The sequence below is a fragment of the Grampus griseus genome, assembly GCF_964374135.1.
Source record: "Grampus griseus genome assembly, chromosome: 17".
Lineage (NCBI taxonomy): Eukaryota > Metazoa > Chordata > Mammalia > Artiodactyla > Delphinidae > Grampus > Grampus griseus.
The window spans coordinates 1,409,915-1,428,069 of NC_139011.1; the positions used below are offsets into that span (position 1 = coordinate 1,409,915).

Consider the following 18,155-nt stretch of genomic DNA (forward strand, 5'->3'; position numbering starts at 1 on the left):
TTGTTTGTGGCCCTGCTCTGTGGTGAGTGGACGGTGTGTGATGGCAGGAATGGAATGAAAACCTCGTTACCCTGGGGTCAAGGTGTGTCATTCTGCGAAGCTTGGCACGTGTGTTTGCTTGAGCTTCACGGCAGCCCTGAGAGGCATCCACTGTGCTCGTCCCCATTTTGCAGGCGAGGAAACTGAGTTCATTCACCTGCTAGAGTCTCACAGCGCATCCTTGGCAGGGGTACCACTGAAGCCAGGATGCCAATCCCATCTCTAAGGCCCTCAGCGCAGCTCCTTCCCGTTGAAGGGCCTTGGCTTGGGAGTGATCGTGCACATCCTGGAGACAATCTCCAGTTTAAAGCATCTCTGGATGCTTTCAAGATTGTCTCTTGGTTTTCCGTGTTTCTCCGTTTTCCCGTATCAAGCCTACGTAGGAGTCTCTTTTTCCTCATCCTGCTTGGAATTTCCCATGCCTTTCCAGTGTGAGTGTCCATCTGGCTCTTTCTAAAAGTCTTCCAGGTTATCTCAACAGTCTACTGTGTAATCGCCATAATTCTTATGCCTCTTCACATCTTTCAAGGTAGAAATAGTATTGCCTTTAAGAAGCCCGATGCCAAGACCTGGAACATCTTCCATGTTCCGTGTGCCGCTGGGGGCTGGTTTGAGGCTGTGTCCTCCAGGTGCCCAAGGGTTATCACTTTCCCAGGGCCACTCTTTGTATTAATTACACAGCCTGGGGTTTCCTCTGAGGCACGAGTAACATAAATCCTAACCCACCGTGGGGGCCTGTTCTCAGTTCTCAGCGGGAGCGCATATCGCCCTCCATCCCAGCCTCAGGAAGCTAGGCCTCTTCCTCGCCTCCCCACGGTGTTAGGCGGCAGGTTTCCAGGCTGCATCTTCAGCGTTGTTGTAGTGTTTTCAAATCTTGCCTTTCCGTGGGGTTCTGATTGCAATGTCTAATCTTACTCGTGTCCTAGGCCTCTCGTCCTTTCCCCCCACTAACTGGGGCCACCGGATCACTAGACTTGCTGCCTTGTGCCCAGACCTCCCCTGGTGGCTGCTGTGTACTGGCTTCTGTGGTCCCTCCTCCCTGGCCCAGGTCCCTCCTTGTTTCAGGATCCTGAAGAGGTCCTGTCCTTTCTGCCAGCCCAGAAATGCACTTTTGACATGTTTTTGGTTCTGTAGAGCTACCGGAGTGGGAGGATTTTCAGAGCATCAGCTCCGTCCCTTTGCTCGAACCTGAAGACCTCCAGTGGCACATTTAAATAGGCAGTCGGTGGCTGCCCCGGGGGGAGGACTGGGCATCCCCATAATTGTCAATCAAATCTCTGCAAAATGGTTTTCAGCTTTCTTGTGGAAAGAGTTGCCTGCCTTGCAGGAGAGGTCCTAGAATTACTGGTTGGTGGTTGTATGCGCTTGGTAGAATGTGGGACAATGGTAGGATTGCTAGCCAAAGTTTAAAATGGCTGTACCCGCTTTCATTCACCACCCTCTACGTGTCAGGCACTGTGCTATGTGGTAGCGACAAAGACAAGTCCTTGACCTCAGTGGGATTATATCCTATGAGTCTAAACTACAGAAATGGATACTTATTTCAATAATTTTCATAATGTCAAAAATGGACGCAATGTAATTTTCTTTCAGTAAAAGGATTGCTAACTTTCGATGTGTCTGTTCATTAGAAGCCTAACCATCAGTGAAATGAAAAAGTGAGGTCCGTGTGCGAGCATTTGTATAGGATGATAGTCACCATGTGTTAACTAAAAAGGCAAGTCCCAGCGTTACACTAGGATGTGGACGGGCTCACACATTCTCGCAGATACACCCACAGCCCCAGACAGACACACAACCATAGTATAAACCTGTATTCTACTGTATTTTAAGCAGCACATTAACAGTGAGGAGAAGTATCAGAAAGCCTCTGGAAATCAAAGGCAAGCGTCCAATAGATGTGTCGTGACAACACCATTAGATGTCAGAAAGCATCAGAACAATATACTCGCGGTGTGTAGGGAAATGGCCATCCACAGCGGATTTAAATCAACTCAACGTCCATTCAAGAATACTGGTTAAATGAAACATTTTAAAGAAAAGGCGAGTGACAAAAGCAGTTCGCTAGTCACAGACCTTCACCGAAAGAGCTACCCAGAATTTGCTTCAACAGAAGGAACGTGGACCCTAGAGAGAAGATGTGGGATTTAAAGTGGGAGTGCGAGCACAGAAGCTGGTACAACGCATGGCTACCTTCGATTAATCACTGACTGTGGAGAGGCCCAAGGGCACAGGTCCTGTGAGCGCGGGTGGAGGAGCCCCGCAGGACTCAGCACTGAGGCACTTAGAGCATTTCCGGAGACGTCTCCCTGCTGGGATGTGTGCTCTCAGCTTTCGGAACCAGCCCCTCCGAACCCCCAGCATGTGCCGAGGCCCTTTATCTCCATCTCCGGACGCTCCCGGACAGGGCCAGGTGCGCTCAGCCTCGGGCTTCCCTGCTGGGAAGACTCAGGAGCCCCAGTCGCCTTTTTAGCGACAGTCGTGTGAGCTGGGAAAGCGGTGGGACTCCTGCTTCTGCAGGTTGCTCCCAAATCTGCAACGACACTAAAGGGATAACGACAGCACAGTCACACCAGTGCGGCTTTAACGTATCAACCACTGGCAATCTGGAGCACTTATGCGTTACCTGACCCACATTTTGTATCCGTCCCATCCAGATGCGGCTGTGAGTGAGGGGCTGTCACCATCCTATCTTGTCCGTCAGAAAATGGGAGCCCATAGAACAAGGGTCTTTGTCCCAGGATTCAGGGCTAATCCGCGGGTCGGTGGGGATTGGAACCCTCATCCCTGTGACTGCAGGGCCTGAGCTCCACCTGGGCTCGCCCAAAACGCCAGGCAGGGGAGAGGACTCCTGCCTGGGGAGGCAGGGTCAGAGGTCAGGGAGCAAGAGGAGAAACAGTCCTGGGGAAGCTGACCCCAGAGAGACAGCCTGAAGGACTCCAGGCCGCAGCTGGGACGGACTCTGCAATTCGCTGGGGAAGAGGCCGAGTGTCCAGCGTTCCGTCAGTGCCTCAGTAGCTGAAATAAGAAGCATCCAGGCCCCCCAGGTCCCCAGCAAAGGGGCTGCTGCCAACAGGACTAACACCCCTCCCCAAAGGCTGCCACCAGCTAGCACCCACCGAGCTGATTCTAAAATTCACATGGAATGCAAGGAACCTATGTAGCCAATGTAATCTTACAAAAGAAGGACAAGGTAGGAGGACTCAAGCTTCCCGATTGCTAACCTTACTGCAAAGCCACAATCATCAAGACAGGGTGGTGCTGGCACAAGGGCAGACAGACCAATGGAGGAGAACTGAGTGTGCAAAAATGAAGTGGTACATCTGTGGTCACTTGATTTTTTACAAAGGTACCAAGACTCTCCGCCGGGGAGCATATGTTTTCAAGGAATGATGTTGGGACAACTTTATAGCCACGTGGGAGAACATGAAATTGGACCTTTACCTCACTCAGACCTTACACAAAACCCAGCTCAAATGCACCAGAGACCTAATCATATGAGCTAACACTGTAAAAACCTTCGACGAAAATATAAAGGTAATTCTTCATGATCCTGGTTTTGGCAAAATATTCTTAAATATGACAGCAAGGGCATGAGCGCCAAAAGAAAAGCTAGATAATTTGGGCTTCATCAAAGTTAAAAATGTTTGGTCTTCAAAGGACACTTCCAAGAGAGTGAAAAGACAAGCCACAGAATGGGAGAAAGTATTTGCAAATCATATGTCTGATAAGATACTTGTTTTCTGAATGTATAAAGAACACTCAAAACTCTGTCATAAGAAGACAATCCACGGGACTTCCCTGGTGGTCCAGTGGTTAAGACTCTGTGCTTCCACAGCAGGGGGCGAGGGTTCGATCCCTGGTCAGGGAGCTAAGATCCCACATGCTGCTCGGTGGGGTAAAAAAAAAAAAAAAAAAGACAACCCAATTTAAAGTTGGGCAAGTCATTTGAATGGACATTTCTCCAAGGAAGATGCACTCACAAATGACCAACACACACATGAAAAGGTGCTCAACCTCATGAGCCGTCAGGGAAACACAAATCAAACCACAGAGGGGGGCTACTGCATACCCACTGGGATGGCTAGAATAAAAAAATCAGAAAATAACAAGTGCCGGTGAGGGTGTGGAGAAACCAGAACCCTCATGCACTGCTGGTGGGGCTGTGAAATGGTGCAGCCACTGTGGGAATAGCCTGATAATTGTTCCAATGGTTAGAGAGTGATCGTAGGACACAACAACTCCACTACTAGGCATACACCCAAGAGAAGTAAAAACCTATGTCCACATAAAAGATGTTCACATGTATGGTAGCAGCATTACCCATAATGACCAAAGGTGGAAACAAGCCAAATGTCTTTCAACTGCTAAATGGATAAACAAAATGAGGCATAGCCACACAGTGGAATATTATTTAGCCAGGAAGAGGAAGCACTGCAACACACCACAGCGTGGGTGAACCGTGAAAGCTCTAAGGCAAGCTGAAGAAGCCAATCACAATCGACGCCGGGTTATATGATTCCATTCACAGAAAATGTCCAGAACAGGGAAGTCTATAGGGACAGAAAGTACATTTATGCTTGCCTAGTGATGGGGGGTTGAGCCTGGGTAGTGTAAAGGGATAATCACGAGTAGGTATGGGATTTCTTTTCAAAGTGAGGTAAATATTCTAAAATGGACTATGGTCATGGTTGACATAGCTATGAATATACTAATAATTATTGAATTCTATACATGAGTGAATGGCATGGTATGTGAATTACATCTCAGTAAAGCTATCTAAACAAACAAACAAACAAGGTAACAACACATGTTACAACAGGGATGAAGCTTCAAATATTATGCCCAGTGAAAGAAGCCAGACACAAAAGGCCATATATTGTACGATACCTTTTGTGTGAAATATCAAGAGTGATGGGTGATTTCACGTGTCAGCTTAGCTAAGCGATGGCATTCAGTTCACTGGCCAAACACCAATCTCAATGTTGCTCTGAAGATATTTTTAAATGCGATTAGCTTTTTCATCAGGAGACTTTGGGTACAGCCGATTATCCCCCATAACGCGGGTGGGCCTCATCCAATCCATGGAAGGCCTTAAGAGCAAAGACCCAGATTCCCCAAGTAGAAGAAATTCTCCTTGAGAGACTGCCTCTGTGCATGGCTGTATGTTCTTCACTCTCATAGTTGCACACCTGCCATTGATGAATATACACCACAGTTTACTGTTGATGGACATTAGGGCCGTTTCTGGTTGCAACTACCCCAGGTGGTGCTGCAGTGAATATTCCAGTCCTTGTCTTGAGGTGGGGCATTGTGAGTGTTTCAGGAGCTCCGTACCCAGAAGTGGTAATGCCGGGTCTTTGACGTGCTTAAGTACAGCTTTGGCAGGGCTGTTGAAGAGATTTCCACAGAGTGTGCCTATTTATACTCCACAGGGTCCCGCACACTTCAAAATCTCGCCAACACATGGTGTGGTCGTCTTTGAACGTTTAGTCATTCCCGTTGGGGTCATCGTATTGTGTTTTCACGTTGGAGTTCCACCAAGAGGAATCGTGTTCAATAACTTTTCTTATACTTATTACCCATACACATTTCCTATCTGGTAAACTGGCTTTATGCCTTTTGCTCAAATTTCTATTGGATGATCTACTATTTTAGTTACTGATTGGTAGGAAGAAGCTCATTCTATATTCGGAATACGAGTCGTTTAGCAGATACGTGTTTGAAGTGCTTTCTCCTCAACTATGGAGCACATTTTCACTGTCTTATCAGTACCTTCTCAGGGGCAGACGTTGTGAATTTTTACATAATGCCAGTTATCATTTTTTTCTTATGTGACCAGCAGAATCTTGTTCAGTTTTGAAAATTCTTAATTTTCCAAAGGACATAAAGATAGCCATCTACATTTTCCGCTGTAAAAACTTCATTTTTGAGTATTTATGGAGATCCACAAATGTCCTGAACCTGCTTCTTTTGCGTGGTGTGAATACTGTGTACGTTATCTTGTGTATCCACCACTCGTCAAGGCAATCAAGATTCTATCCCCACTCCAGGGCAGGGTCAGCTTCGTCAGAAAGCCCGTAACTGGATATATGTGCTTTCTGACTTTGCTTTTCTCCTCTGTTGGTCTATTTTTCAATCCTGAGCCCAATCCCACACTGTCTTCATAAATGAGACGATATAAATGCCCTTCGTAGTTGACAGTGCAAGTCCTCCAGCGTTTTTCTTCTCCCACTAGCTTGCCTTGGCTATTCCTAGCCCTTTCCATTTCCATAAACACTTGAACATTTGGAATCAGCTTCACGCGCACACACACACACACACACACCACCTGCTGAGACTCTGACTGCAATTTCATTGAATTTGTAGATTAATCTTTACTCTATTGGGACTCACCATCAATAAGCTTGGTGTATCCTTCTATTGCTTTGAGACTTTAACTTCAATAGAATCTCTGGTTCATAGGGTTTTTGAAAAATATTAAGGACATTTCGGCCTCCCTCTCTCATTGTGTTATGGTTAACAGTGTTTTCCAAGTTTTTGTCGTCATCAGAAATCTCACATTTATCACAGGGAGCCTACTCATAACAGCCCCTTATTTTCTTTATAAGGTCTATGAGGGCTGATTGATGCCTCCCTTTCGATTTCTGATATTGGCAATGAGAATTTTATTTTTCTTCTTTGTGATCTCCTTCTGTGTTACCAATGCCCTGAATCCTTCCAAAATACCAGCCTTGGTTTTGTGGATTTACCTCGTGTTCATTCTGCTCTCCTCTTTATACTTCCTTCCTCATTTCTCTGAGTGGATCATCTCTTCTTTTTCTAACATCTTGAATGGAAGCTGAGGAAACTTTCACCCTGTTCTCTCTTCTACTAGATGCCTGTGATGTGATATATTTTGCACTAAGCACTTTTTCAGCTGCTTTCCCCGCACTCTCAACTTGTCATAACTTCATAATCGTTTAGACCTTACTATTTCCCAATTTCTGTTGGGGCTTGTCTTCTGTGTAATTGGTTTAGAAGTGCCCTGAATAATTAGTAAGCAGTTGGAGATTTCCTGGCTCTCTTTTGACTAATCATTTCTAGCCTAATTTCACTGAAGTACAGAAGGAACTCTAAGTAACGTCAATCATTTGAGATTTGTTGATGCTGGGTTACGTCATGGCATGAACTCAAGCTTGTAGAGTCACATGCGACCCTGTAAAAAGCTGTATGTGGTCATCTCTGGGTCTGTCGTTATGTATACTGATTTTTCCTAGTTTGTTAATGAGGCTGCTCAGAACTTCTATAGCACAGGTTGGCAAACAGGAGTGTGTGGGACAAACCCTGTCCACCAACCGTGTCTGTAATTAAAGCTTGGTTGGAACACAGGGACGATCGTATGTTTACTTAGCCTGTATGGCTGCTTCCACCCGCACAAAGACAATGTTTTGTAGTAGTGACAGAGGCTAGAAGGTCTACAAAGCTGAAAACATTTGCTGTCTGCTCCTTTCAGGAAAAGATTATTGATCCAGGTCTATCGCTGTGATGTTTTTTTCTCCTTGCTCCAGCATCTAGAAGCTATGGAGAGGGAAGTGTTGATGATAACTAAATATAGGATAATGGTGTTGTCTACAGTACCTAAATTCTACCAAGGTGTCTTCTGTACGTATTTTGAGCCCGTGTTAGGGGTGCGTATGGATTTTGATTGTAATGTCTTTCTGCTATTTTGTCCCTTCGCCTCTACACAACGTGGCTCTTCACATAAGTAACGCTCTTGTCTTAATATTTACTCAGCCTGTGTGTGTGTATAAGAGGGTCCTTTGGGGGGCAATCAAATTGTATACCATTTTCTATATTTCATTTTCAATCTTTTCATGTCCTTGTTTTAAAGCATGTCTCTAATAAAGAGCATTTTTTTGTTTACCCCAAAAGTCTTGAGTTCCTAATTGTAGCCATTTAAATAATAATGTAATTAATGATATGTTTGTTTAAACATTTCATTTCCATTGAACGTTTACTTTGAGATAATTGTGTATTCAAATGCACTTGCAGGAAATACAGAAAGATCCTGCGAGTGCTTTACTCAGTTACTTGTTAATATCTCGCAAAATATAGTACAGTATTACGACTAATAGGGTAGTTCCATTCACAATAGTGAGGAAGAAGATTGGTTTCATCACTGCAATTTCCCTTATATGGACTCACGAACCTCTTTTCCACCCATATCTGGAGACAGTGGCCCCTGCAATACTAATTTCATGTCCATTTATAAAAGTTTGTCACCTGTATAACGGCATATAAAAGAAACAGTGTGTATGTAACCTTGGGAGATCGTCTTTTTTCACTGAGCATAAGTCCCTGAATATTCATTTAAGTCAGCACATGTGTCACATTTTTCTCTCTTTCCTGCTGAGTATCTCCCAGGTGAGAAAGTTACATGGCTTGTTTACCCACTGCAGGACATCTGGGGTGTTTCTTGTCGTGGGATATTACAAATAAAGCTGTCATATACAGCCATGCATGTTTTCTATGGACACGTTTCAGTTTGTCTGGGGAAAACAGAGAAGTAAATTTGGGGATCTTCTGGTAGTTGCTTGTTTAGCGTTTAAAGCAACTACCACCCTGTCCTGCTCGTTGGCTGCACCATTCTTCTGGGTCACCAGCAATGTGTGAACGATCTGGTTTCTTTGCATCCTGCCCAGCATTTGGTGTGGTCCCTCTGGAGACCTCCACGCCACACCCGTCTTGCCCAGAACTTCTGGAACCATCTCCCCCGTCCGTGTCCTCCGAGACCTTCGGGCACCAGCCCGCCGCCAGGCGCTCTGAGGGAACCGCCTCTGGGGACGCGCTTCCGCCCCGAGGCCAGGCCAAACCTTCTAGAGGCCGCGCAAAGCCTGACGGGAGACGCCCTTCAGTACTTCCGGGGTGAGGTCTGCGCTCTGAGCCTGACCAGCCTCTCCTCACTCACCTGCGGCGGCTGCGCTCTCTACGGCCTGTGGGAGCCCGTCTTGAGGTCGTGTCCCTGAAGGTTCCATAAGGTCTGGGCAGGACGCAGGGATGTGGGGGAAGGTTTCAGAAGGTCCGGGCAGAACGCGGGCTGGGAGTGGGGAGGGGAAGGTTTCAGAAAGTCTGGGGAGAATGTGGACTGGGGGGGGGGGGAGGGGAAGTTTCCAGAAGGTCCGGGCAGGACACAGGGATGGGGAAGATTCCAGAAGATCTGGGTAGGAGATGGGGGGGGAGGGGGATGGATGGGGGGGCGGGAAGATGCCAAAAGGTCTGGGCAGGACGCAGGGTGGTGGGGGCACTGCTGCAGGCTTGGACTGGGTCTTAGGTCAGTGTCTGAAGATCCTAGGGTTTGGCCCTGCCCTCCTGGAGCAGGGGTCGCAGATCCACTACCACCACCCATCCGTTCTGACCACACGGCATCCCTCCCCTGGGGTCCCATGGCCTCTCCTACCCACCTAGCAGCCCTTCCTGTGGGTGTTCCTTTCACCACCCCCTGTGCCATATAATATATGATGATATATGGCATATATTATCACCTTTCTGGGTACGGATGGCCCACTGAACCCACACAGCATCTTCACCACTGAAATCCCTGTCCCACCCGGACCCCACCTAGCATCCCCTCCCCTGAGTCCCAAGGCTCCCGGACTCATATACCCGTGCCTTGTAGATTCCAGGTTTATTTAAAGTAAGCCCCTAGGAGGATCAGGTATTTCCTGCTAAAAGCAATTCACAGATGTGACACCCTGTTATCTTTCTGTTAGCCGACACCCTCAGTGGAGGACCAGCACAGAGATTTGACCAGGTCATCATTTTCCTTCCCAAACTAGTGGCCCCAACAGAGAGGAAAAATGAGTTTACAGGCTGCTGCTGAACTTTGCCTTCTACAACTTTTTGTAACCTCTGGAGCTAAAATTGTGGGTGGGGGGTGCTCAAAATAATCCAGGGTCCAGAGTAATCCCCAGGATCTTTTTTCCAGAGATCTCTTCAGGTGATTTCTTTCCAGGTGGCAGTGAATAAGGTTACTTATCACACATTTCCTTGAGGGAAGTCATGCACGTGGTATTATCAGTGTCGCTACTTGCTGATTCTCAGACTGAAACCCACCACACTGGATTTTCACATATGCTGGCAAATTCAAACTCCTCTGTGGCAAAACCATAAATGTATGATGAGTTTCATTTCCAAAGAATACACCTTTTGCCTGAATTGGGAGAAGAGGGCCTTAGCTAAGTTGTCCTCGATACATCAGTTCTCCCATCGGCCGTTTTTCTTCTCGCACAGTCTTTGCCGTATCAGGGACAACGGGAGTGGTGCGAAAGGCCACCTATTTTAATTCTCATTCATTTAATGATATTCTTATTCCTTTTTCTATCCCCATAGCTTGTAAGACTGTGATTAGCAATCCTAAAACATTCTAAATACCACCCCCAGCCCATTTAACTCTGCAAAGCCTTAGATTCCTACACTCAGGGTTATGCAACCAAATTCTGGACCTTCAGTCTTTAGCTGAGGAGGCGAATTCAGCCTCTTGTTGAAATATTTTCTGCTCTGTGTCATGATTCTCATAATGGATTGAATCTGGGCTAAATCACGTACAGCCCATTTTTTTTTATTAAAAATAATTTTTTTTGCCCACGCCACTCATCTCACGAGATCTTAGTTCCCCGACCAGGGGTCGAACCGGGCCCGTGGCTGTGAATGCATGGAGTCCTAACCACTGGACCGCCAAGGAATTTTCTGTAGAGCACATTTTTAATCCCTGGCACTTTATATGAATTATTTGAAACAGTAAAGTTGAAAGAATTTACAGCAAATACAAGGATACCCACCACCTAAAGTCCACCCTTAACATTTGACTAGTTTTTCCACATATCCATCCATCTCTCCGACCATGCTTTAGTTCATCTTATCTTTTGATTCATTTCCAGAGGAGCTACAGGCATCAGCGTTCTTTCCCTACAAACTGTAGCAGTTTTGCCCTGCATGATTCATGCTTTATGTGTCTTATCTAAAAATTCTTTGACTAACCCAAGATTGAAAAAATTGTTCCTGTTTCCTTCTAGAAGTCTTCTAGCTTTGTATTTAGATAAGTTTTATAGCTTATAGTTATACCTGTGATCCATTTCCAATGGATTTTTGTATATGATGTGAGGTAAGGGGAAAGTCACGTTTATGTTTTTGCTTTTCTTTTTTACAAGTTCTTTTCATTTGGGGGCATATCTTTTGCATTTGGTTGCTCAAAGGTCCCAGCACCATTTGTCACAGAGGTGGCCCTTTCTTCATTGCATTATCTTGCTTGGCACTTTTGTCTAAAATCGATCAATCACACATGGGTAGGTCTGTTTCTTGACTCTTTAGTCCGTTCTGTTGATCGTATGTCTAAGCTTTCTGCAGCTGCAGCCTCACACTGTCTTGGTTACTGTAGCTTTTTTCTAACTACCATTCAAAATCCAGAACCATAAAAGAAAAGATGGTGATAAAGCTCCTCTCCTGACCAAACTCCAGCCAGGCTCCTCTGGGCCTTTTATCAACTAAGCCTCAAGCTTGGCCTGTAAGGACTAGAGCAAACACTAAGGTCGCTTCTAACAGCTGAAGGCCGCATCCCTAGGGTGACTCAAATCCCCCCACCCCTGCCTTAAAGTACCCGCCTGAAGAACTGTGTTCCGGCGGCCACCTGAAGATGGGCCCCTTCTCCCAGCCTCCGTGGGAGGGCGGGAGCTTAACTTAGATAAGTGCCAGTTAGCAAACCCAAGTGGGTTTCACAGGGACCAACCGTGCCTTCCTGCTTCTGTAATTTTCACCTCCCTGACTCCACTGAGCCCCTCTCGCCACCTCCGTACTCCCTCACTCTCCCTTTGAGATGCCCAGTCACCCCTGTGCAAATCCAAGTGGAGTTCCCTTCACACAGACTCTTTTCCCCACTGAGATAGAATGTTCCTGATCAAAATCCATCCTTACCACTTTAACTAGTGTCTGACTTTGTTTATCTTTGACCATGAAAAGCAAGCACTTCTGCTTGGCAAAAATACCAAGACCTGTATCAGATAGGAAAAAGGTTTTTTTGACTTTTTATGGCAGACAGTGGACTACTGTCACAGTGCATTTAGACAACAGACTTGAATAAAGAGCACAGAAAAAGGAATACACATATCTACCTGAATGCAAAAACTTGCTCAACGTCACTCATGATTAAAGAAATGCAAATTCATGCTACGGGATACTATTTTTATCTACTGGATTGGTGAAAACCCAAAGGGTGGATAAGAATGCATTCTTTTTTACGATACTGTGGGAACGGGCACTCACACTTCTCAGAGATGGGAGGAGAAAACTGATGTAGCTGCTGGGCAAGTGCATCTAGATTGCAAATACATTGAACCTGAGACTGTCAGTCGAATTTCTGGGAAACCATCCTTCCGGTGTACCTGCACTCGTAAGAAATAACATTACGGACAACTGCAGCTCTATTTCTAGTACGACACGCTGTAAGCAACACAAAGGCTCATCGAAGGAGGCTCTGTAAATACACTCTCTTACATCCAGGCCGTGGATGCTCCGCCACTGTAAAAAAACAGAATTCCTGCGAAGGTGCTGCCAGTGCTAACAAAGGCACGTCTGCAGGAGAGGGCTGCGGGAAGAACGCAGGCGGGGAACGGCCACGCGCCACGCCGCTCTGGGGCCACGACGTGGGAGAAACCACAACGCGATCCCGTGCGGCCCGGGAAGCGACAGGGTGCGAGCACCAGGGGTACCTGGAGCAGCCTCTCCCCTAGCGCCAGGCGCCGGGTGCGCGTGCGCGGCCCGCCCTCAGGGGGCAGGGTCTTGCGGAGTGGGAGGGGCGGTGGGTGTCCGCTCCCTCCGCGGGAGGGCCCTGCCGCCCGCAGACGCATGGCCGATGTCTCGCCTCCTTGACCCGCCACCCGCCAGATAGCAGGGCGAATGTGGGTGTGGAACTTGGGGAACATTCCAGAAGGAACAGGAGAGGGGAGCCCGGAAGGGAGCGGGCAGGAGTGCACGGGGCGCGTGAGGCCTGCAGGCTTGGTGAGAGGAGAGCCGGCCTCGGCATCCGGGGTGGCAAGGCCAGCCTGGGATGGGCTGGGTGCTGCAGGGGTACCCGCGCCTTCCTGTGCCCTGGGGTCAGGATGCATGGTGATGCCCTGGCCACAGATGAAGAGGGAGATGAAGATGGAGGAGGAAGGCCTGTGGTGCTGGGTGGGAGGGTGCCCCATGAGGGCTCCTGAGAGCAGGAGTTCAGATCCGCGGTGGGGGAAACCTGGTGCAGCCTTCAGGGAGCAGCAGCGGGCACACCTGCCGAGCAGGTTTGCTGGGGCGTGGGCGAATGAATGCAGAGTTCCAGGGAGTGCTGACGTCCCTGGGGATAGAGGGGACTTAGTGGCGGTGACAGGCCACCGAGCACCGAGAGGCGACACCTGGCCCCAGGCCCATGGGCGAGGAGGAGAGGGTCTGCCCCGGTGTCCAGCGGGGAAGGGCTCCAAATGCTGGTGGACACACAGGGGCCAGATCTAAGCGCGGAGCCACAGGGCTGAGCACGTGGCCTGCTCGCTTCTCACGTTCAGGGCCGGACGTCCTCGGAGATGACCGTCCTCCTTGTCTGGCTGCTGCTCATGAGCCTGCCACGGGTGGAGACCAACGTCACCATGTCTGTAAGGCAAAGTAAGTTCCAGGCCCTCGGCCTCCTGGGCTGGGAGGAGGCGGTGGGCCGGAACGCCTGTGCGGACTCGGGGGTGGCCATCCCCGTTTGGGTGCCGCCCTGGCCCCAGGTGGGTTTGGACAGTTGCAGCACAGAGGACTCAGTGGGCAAAAGACCGTGAAGAGGGTGGTCAGCTCCTGGATGCCTAGTGGGGGAGCCTCTTGATGTGGAGCCCCCCGAGAGCAGGTCCGGAAGGCTGGCTTTATTCCCCAGCACCCAGCTCTCCCTGCCACAGCCCTGCCTTCCTGGGGGAGGTCAGGCTGGAGGCCAAGCCTGGCGCAGCCATCGCTGGGCCTTCTGGGGCTGCCTTTGAGAACAGAGAGCTGCAGGAGCGTGACCAGCTTCTCCCCCAGCAGCAAGTCCCGCCGTGAGGCAGAGCTGACAGTGGGCCGCCGCTCCGGGATCTCGGGAGGGGAAGGTGGGGCCGGGTGCTGAAGGAGGTGGGGCGGGCCAGGAAGCGGGATGGAAAGGGTGTGTGAGAGCAGACTCCAAAGCTGTGGCGTTTCTTTTTCTAGAGAAGTCAGAGGTGAGACGACAGTGTTGTGTGTGGATGGGGCACATCCCTGAGGCTGGGCGGGGTGGGGGGAGGTGAGCCTTGGGTGTTGCCATATGACGGTGAGAGCTTGCGTGTCTCTGGGACGAGTGTCTGTGCGTGTCGGGTTCGTGTGGTGGGTCTTGGTGTGGAGGTGTGAGAGAGACACACCCTGTGTGTGGATGAGGGAAGCCCAGAGAGCAGAGAAGGAGCTCCGGGCATGGGGCGGGCTGTGGGGAGCTGGGAAGACAGTGGGACCCCAGGCTGTTCTCATTTGGAGGAAGGAGAGGATGGGGGGTGTTGGTCTGACAGGACCTGAGAGCTGCCACATTCCATTTTCTTTTTATTCCTCATTTCAGACGTACTGAGGTGTCACGTTTGCGAGAAGGAGAACAGTTTCGATTGTGAAAGACCAACAAACTGTAGCCAGGGCGTCTCGTATTGTAGTACTGTGGCCGTGAGTAAGTACCTCAGTTGGTACTGGGCTTCCACGGGCAGGTCAGTGGGATACTGTCAGGATTCAGGGTCTGTCTAGTTTTCCTCAGTAGAGAATAACTAATATGAAAGCTACCCTTTTTTTAAATTTGAAGAGCAAAGTCCTGTGAAGCCAGGAGGGCAGGTGGACCATGGAGGAGACCCAGCTAAGTCACGGCAGGGCCGACGTAGGGCCACACGCACTGCCCGCTGGCCAGGGTGAAGTGCTGAAGTGCAGGAAGAAAGTAACGGAGACTTCTTTTCATCCACTTCTAAGTGAAAAATTAAGCTTTAAGGACTTCAGGTGTCCCACCAAGAGTAGCTTTTACAAGAGATGTACATAATTAGGGGCATGGGCTTAAAATATGTTCTGAAAGGAGTGTGCATGCTTTAAAACGACTGGACACCACTGCTGGGCCATCTGTAATTCGCCCGAGGACTTCTGGCCGCATGAGGAGCTCTCTCCCGAGGGCGAGTCTGAGGGCCCCGGCGTGACCCAGCAGTGGCTTCGTCAGGGCTGGAGAATTCACTTTCCGTTCGTCAGTCGCTTCTGGAGGCTTCCATGTTCCAGGAAGTGTGCGGGGTGCTGAGTGGGTCGAGGTGTAAGCCCCACTGAGGCCTCACGTGGACCTGATAACTTAGTGTGGAAAGATGACTGCACGGTGAAATATGAGATGAGGTGAAGTCGGAAGACGGGCCCCGTCACCCAGCGCTGAGCTGTGCCCTTGCGGCAGGCTCACTGGAACAGCACTCACACCCAGGCCCTGGGCAGCGGCCCCTCGGGGGGCAGCTCCGAGCTCCGGGCACTGGCTGGGATGGCCGGGAGCCCCTTGCTCTCGTGTGTCTGTCCGTGGTCACAAAGGCCTGAGCGGCCCTGCGTTTGAGAAGTTGAGGCCTAAGGAGCCTGTACGTTCCCAAACGGAGACTGCCAGGCCCAGGTTCCCGGTGCGCGCGGACAGGCCAAGGCTGGGGGCATCCGATGCCACACCCCACTCCCAGGAGCAAATCTGAACACAAAGACCTGATCCTCTTCCTCTGTGGTGATGGCTCCCGACTCCCCATCAGGTGCCCTCTCTGAGCGGGGCTTCTGAGAGGCGCCACCGGAAGGGTCAGGGTCGGGCAGATTTCAGACAGAAATGGTGTTGGTGTCGTTTTCAATTCACGTGACTCCTTTCTGTCTCTGTCCTTATTTCCCATTAGGAACATTTCCACGGTTCTTCTATGTTTCCAAGCAGTGCGTAAAGTATTGTGGGACAATCAGTCCACCTCCACAGATGCCCAAGTCGTTCGTGCTCATAAAGCCCACGCCCTTCCTGTTCGTGGCGTGCTGTAAGCAGGACCTGTGCAACAACCAGAAACCAGTCATCAAAGAAAACATAGAAGATAGATACAAAGAGGAGGGCGTCGGCAGCAGGCAGGGCCGCAGGGGCAGCAGTGCGGGGCTGGTGACTTTCCTGACACTGGCCTCTGGGCTCCTGGGCCTCAGGCTGCCATGATGAAGCCGACTGGCTGCAGACGGTTGGAACCTGTTGCATTAAACTTGTTTTCCGTTGATTAGCTCACTGGTGGTCTGACTTTCCAGGGACCTCGAAATGGGGAAGGAGTGGGGAAATCGAATCTGTCTGGCTCTAGCCAGCAGGTCGGCAGGTCAAATTAGAGCAAGGCCAAACCTTCCCCACAGCGATTTCGTCTACAAGTTGTTTCTCTCTGAAATCAAGACTTGTAAGTCTGTTTATTGCTGACAACCACTCTTGACTCCCCTTCACCTTGGAGGGCCTCAGTATTGTTGGAAGCGAGGGCCTGAGGCCCACCCATGAAGAGTAGTGCTCAGATGCTTCTGACCTTTGGGGGGGCCCAGGTTCAGTGGGGGAGACACAATGATTTGGGCGTAAGACATCCCTGAAGCGAAAGAAATACTGCTCAGCGTGGGGAGTGGGACATCGTCCTGGGGACAGCCCTCTTCTGACGGGGGAGGCCCCATGGCTGCTCTCCGTCAGCTCTTGCTACCAGCTTCCAGGAGACAGAAGACAAGGAATTCTGCTGAATAAGCATGCACTTCACCCACCAACTGGCACAGGTGGGTGGACTCACAAATTCTTTCACATGCATTTGTCCAGCATCTGAAACTTGAGCAGGTAGACAGCAGCAGGGTCAGCCTTTTCTCGGTTTTCAGTTGAGATGCAGCTGTCCAAAGACAGCTGAAAAGTCAGAGTCACAGTTGCGCACAAAACAAAGGCTTTCTCCCCCGTGGCGTTGACTCGGTGTTAGGATGGGGGCAGCGCCATCTGCAGCTCACCTTCCTACCCCGTCTGCCCACACTCCAGCCCGCCCCGACCTGGTCTGACTCAGGGAGACTGCTGGTGGGGGCAGCCTGGGAACCTTCCAAAGAGTCTCGGTGGCCGCAGAAGGAGGCACTGTGGGGCAGGCAGGGAGGAGGGCCCTCTCTGTCACATCTGGACCCTCTAAACCAGAGGTCTAGGTGGGCCAGAAGCTCCCTGAGGCTTGGCCAGCAACTCCAGGACTGAAGATTTCCAGCCTCTGTTAGGCTCCTACTGCGCGCATGTCCCTTTTCCAAGCACAGGCTTTGCGCTCACACCCTGCTACTCATGCCGGGGTCCAGGAATGGCATCCCCCAGCTACTCCCGACTCAAATCCTAGGATAGGAGCTTGTGGAGCATCCCTTTTGTTAGGGCAGGCAAGAGAGGTAAGAGGTCAACTACGTGAGAGTTACCATGGCACCTGAAACTGGAGTCTCTTCACCAGGAGGACGGTTAGGTGCAGTGTAAGATAACCGGGAAGTCAAGACGCGTGAATATGGAGAGTCCCTAAATTTGGACCTGGTGGGTCTGTGGCGATTTGATGAGGATCGCTTTCAATGGCAGATGATGGGAGATACCAGCGCATTGCAGGATGAGGAGTTCAGGTGAACTGGGAAACGTGTTGCCACCAGTGTGATAGATACTCTTTCCAGAAGTCACTGTGGAAGGAAGGAGCTGTAAGAGGCTAGAGTTTAGAAAAAACAGATCAGGGGTCAACATCGGTGCCACATTAAGAGTGTAAAGACTTGGGAGCCTTTATCTGCGAAGAGTGGGGAGCCAGTCGGCGGAGGACAGAAGCAGGAGGCAGGGGCCCAGCTGGTGCAGGCAGAACGGAACGGGATCCAGAGCAGAGGCCGCAGCCTCGGCAGGGAGAGCGGACGCTTCTCCCGTGAGCCAGCAGAGCGGGGCAGGAGTGCACAGAGAGCGCGCATGTGGGAAGGGGCCGGGAAGTTGAAAGGATGCACTCCCCACAGTCACGCTTGCTCCGTGAGCAGCAGACGGGGTATCTGCTGAAGAGAGTGAGCAAACAGACGGGGTGGGCATGATGGCAGCTTGGGACCGTCCCTGCAGGCTGCAGAGACAGGAGGTC

General features: G+C 50.1%; 1 protein-coding gene across 1 annotated transcript; it reads left to right on the plus strand.

Annotated features, from left to right (window-relative positions):
* Positions 1-13,625: 13,625 nt before the first annotated feature.
* On the plus strand, positions 13,626-16,243 carry LY6K (lymphocyte antigen 6 family member K; the record flags this gene model as incomplete). The annotated part of the gene is made up of 3 exons (XM_082675307.1): positions 13,626-13,761; positions 14,633-14,734; positions 15,948-16,243. 3 exons carry the CDS (start codon positions 13,626-13,628, stop codon positions 16,241-16,243), a joined length of 534 nt encoding a protein of 177 aa, XP_082531433.1.
* Between the last annotated feature and the right edge of the window lie 1,912 nt (positions 16,244-18,155).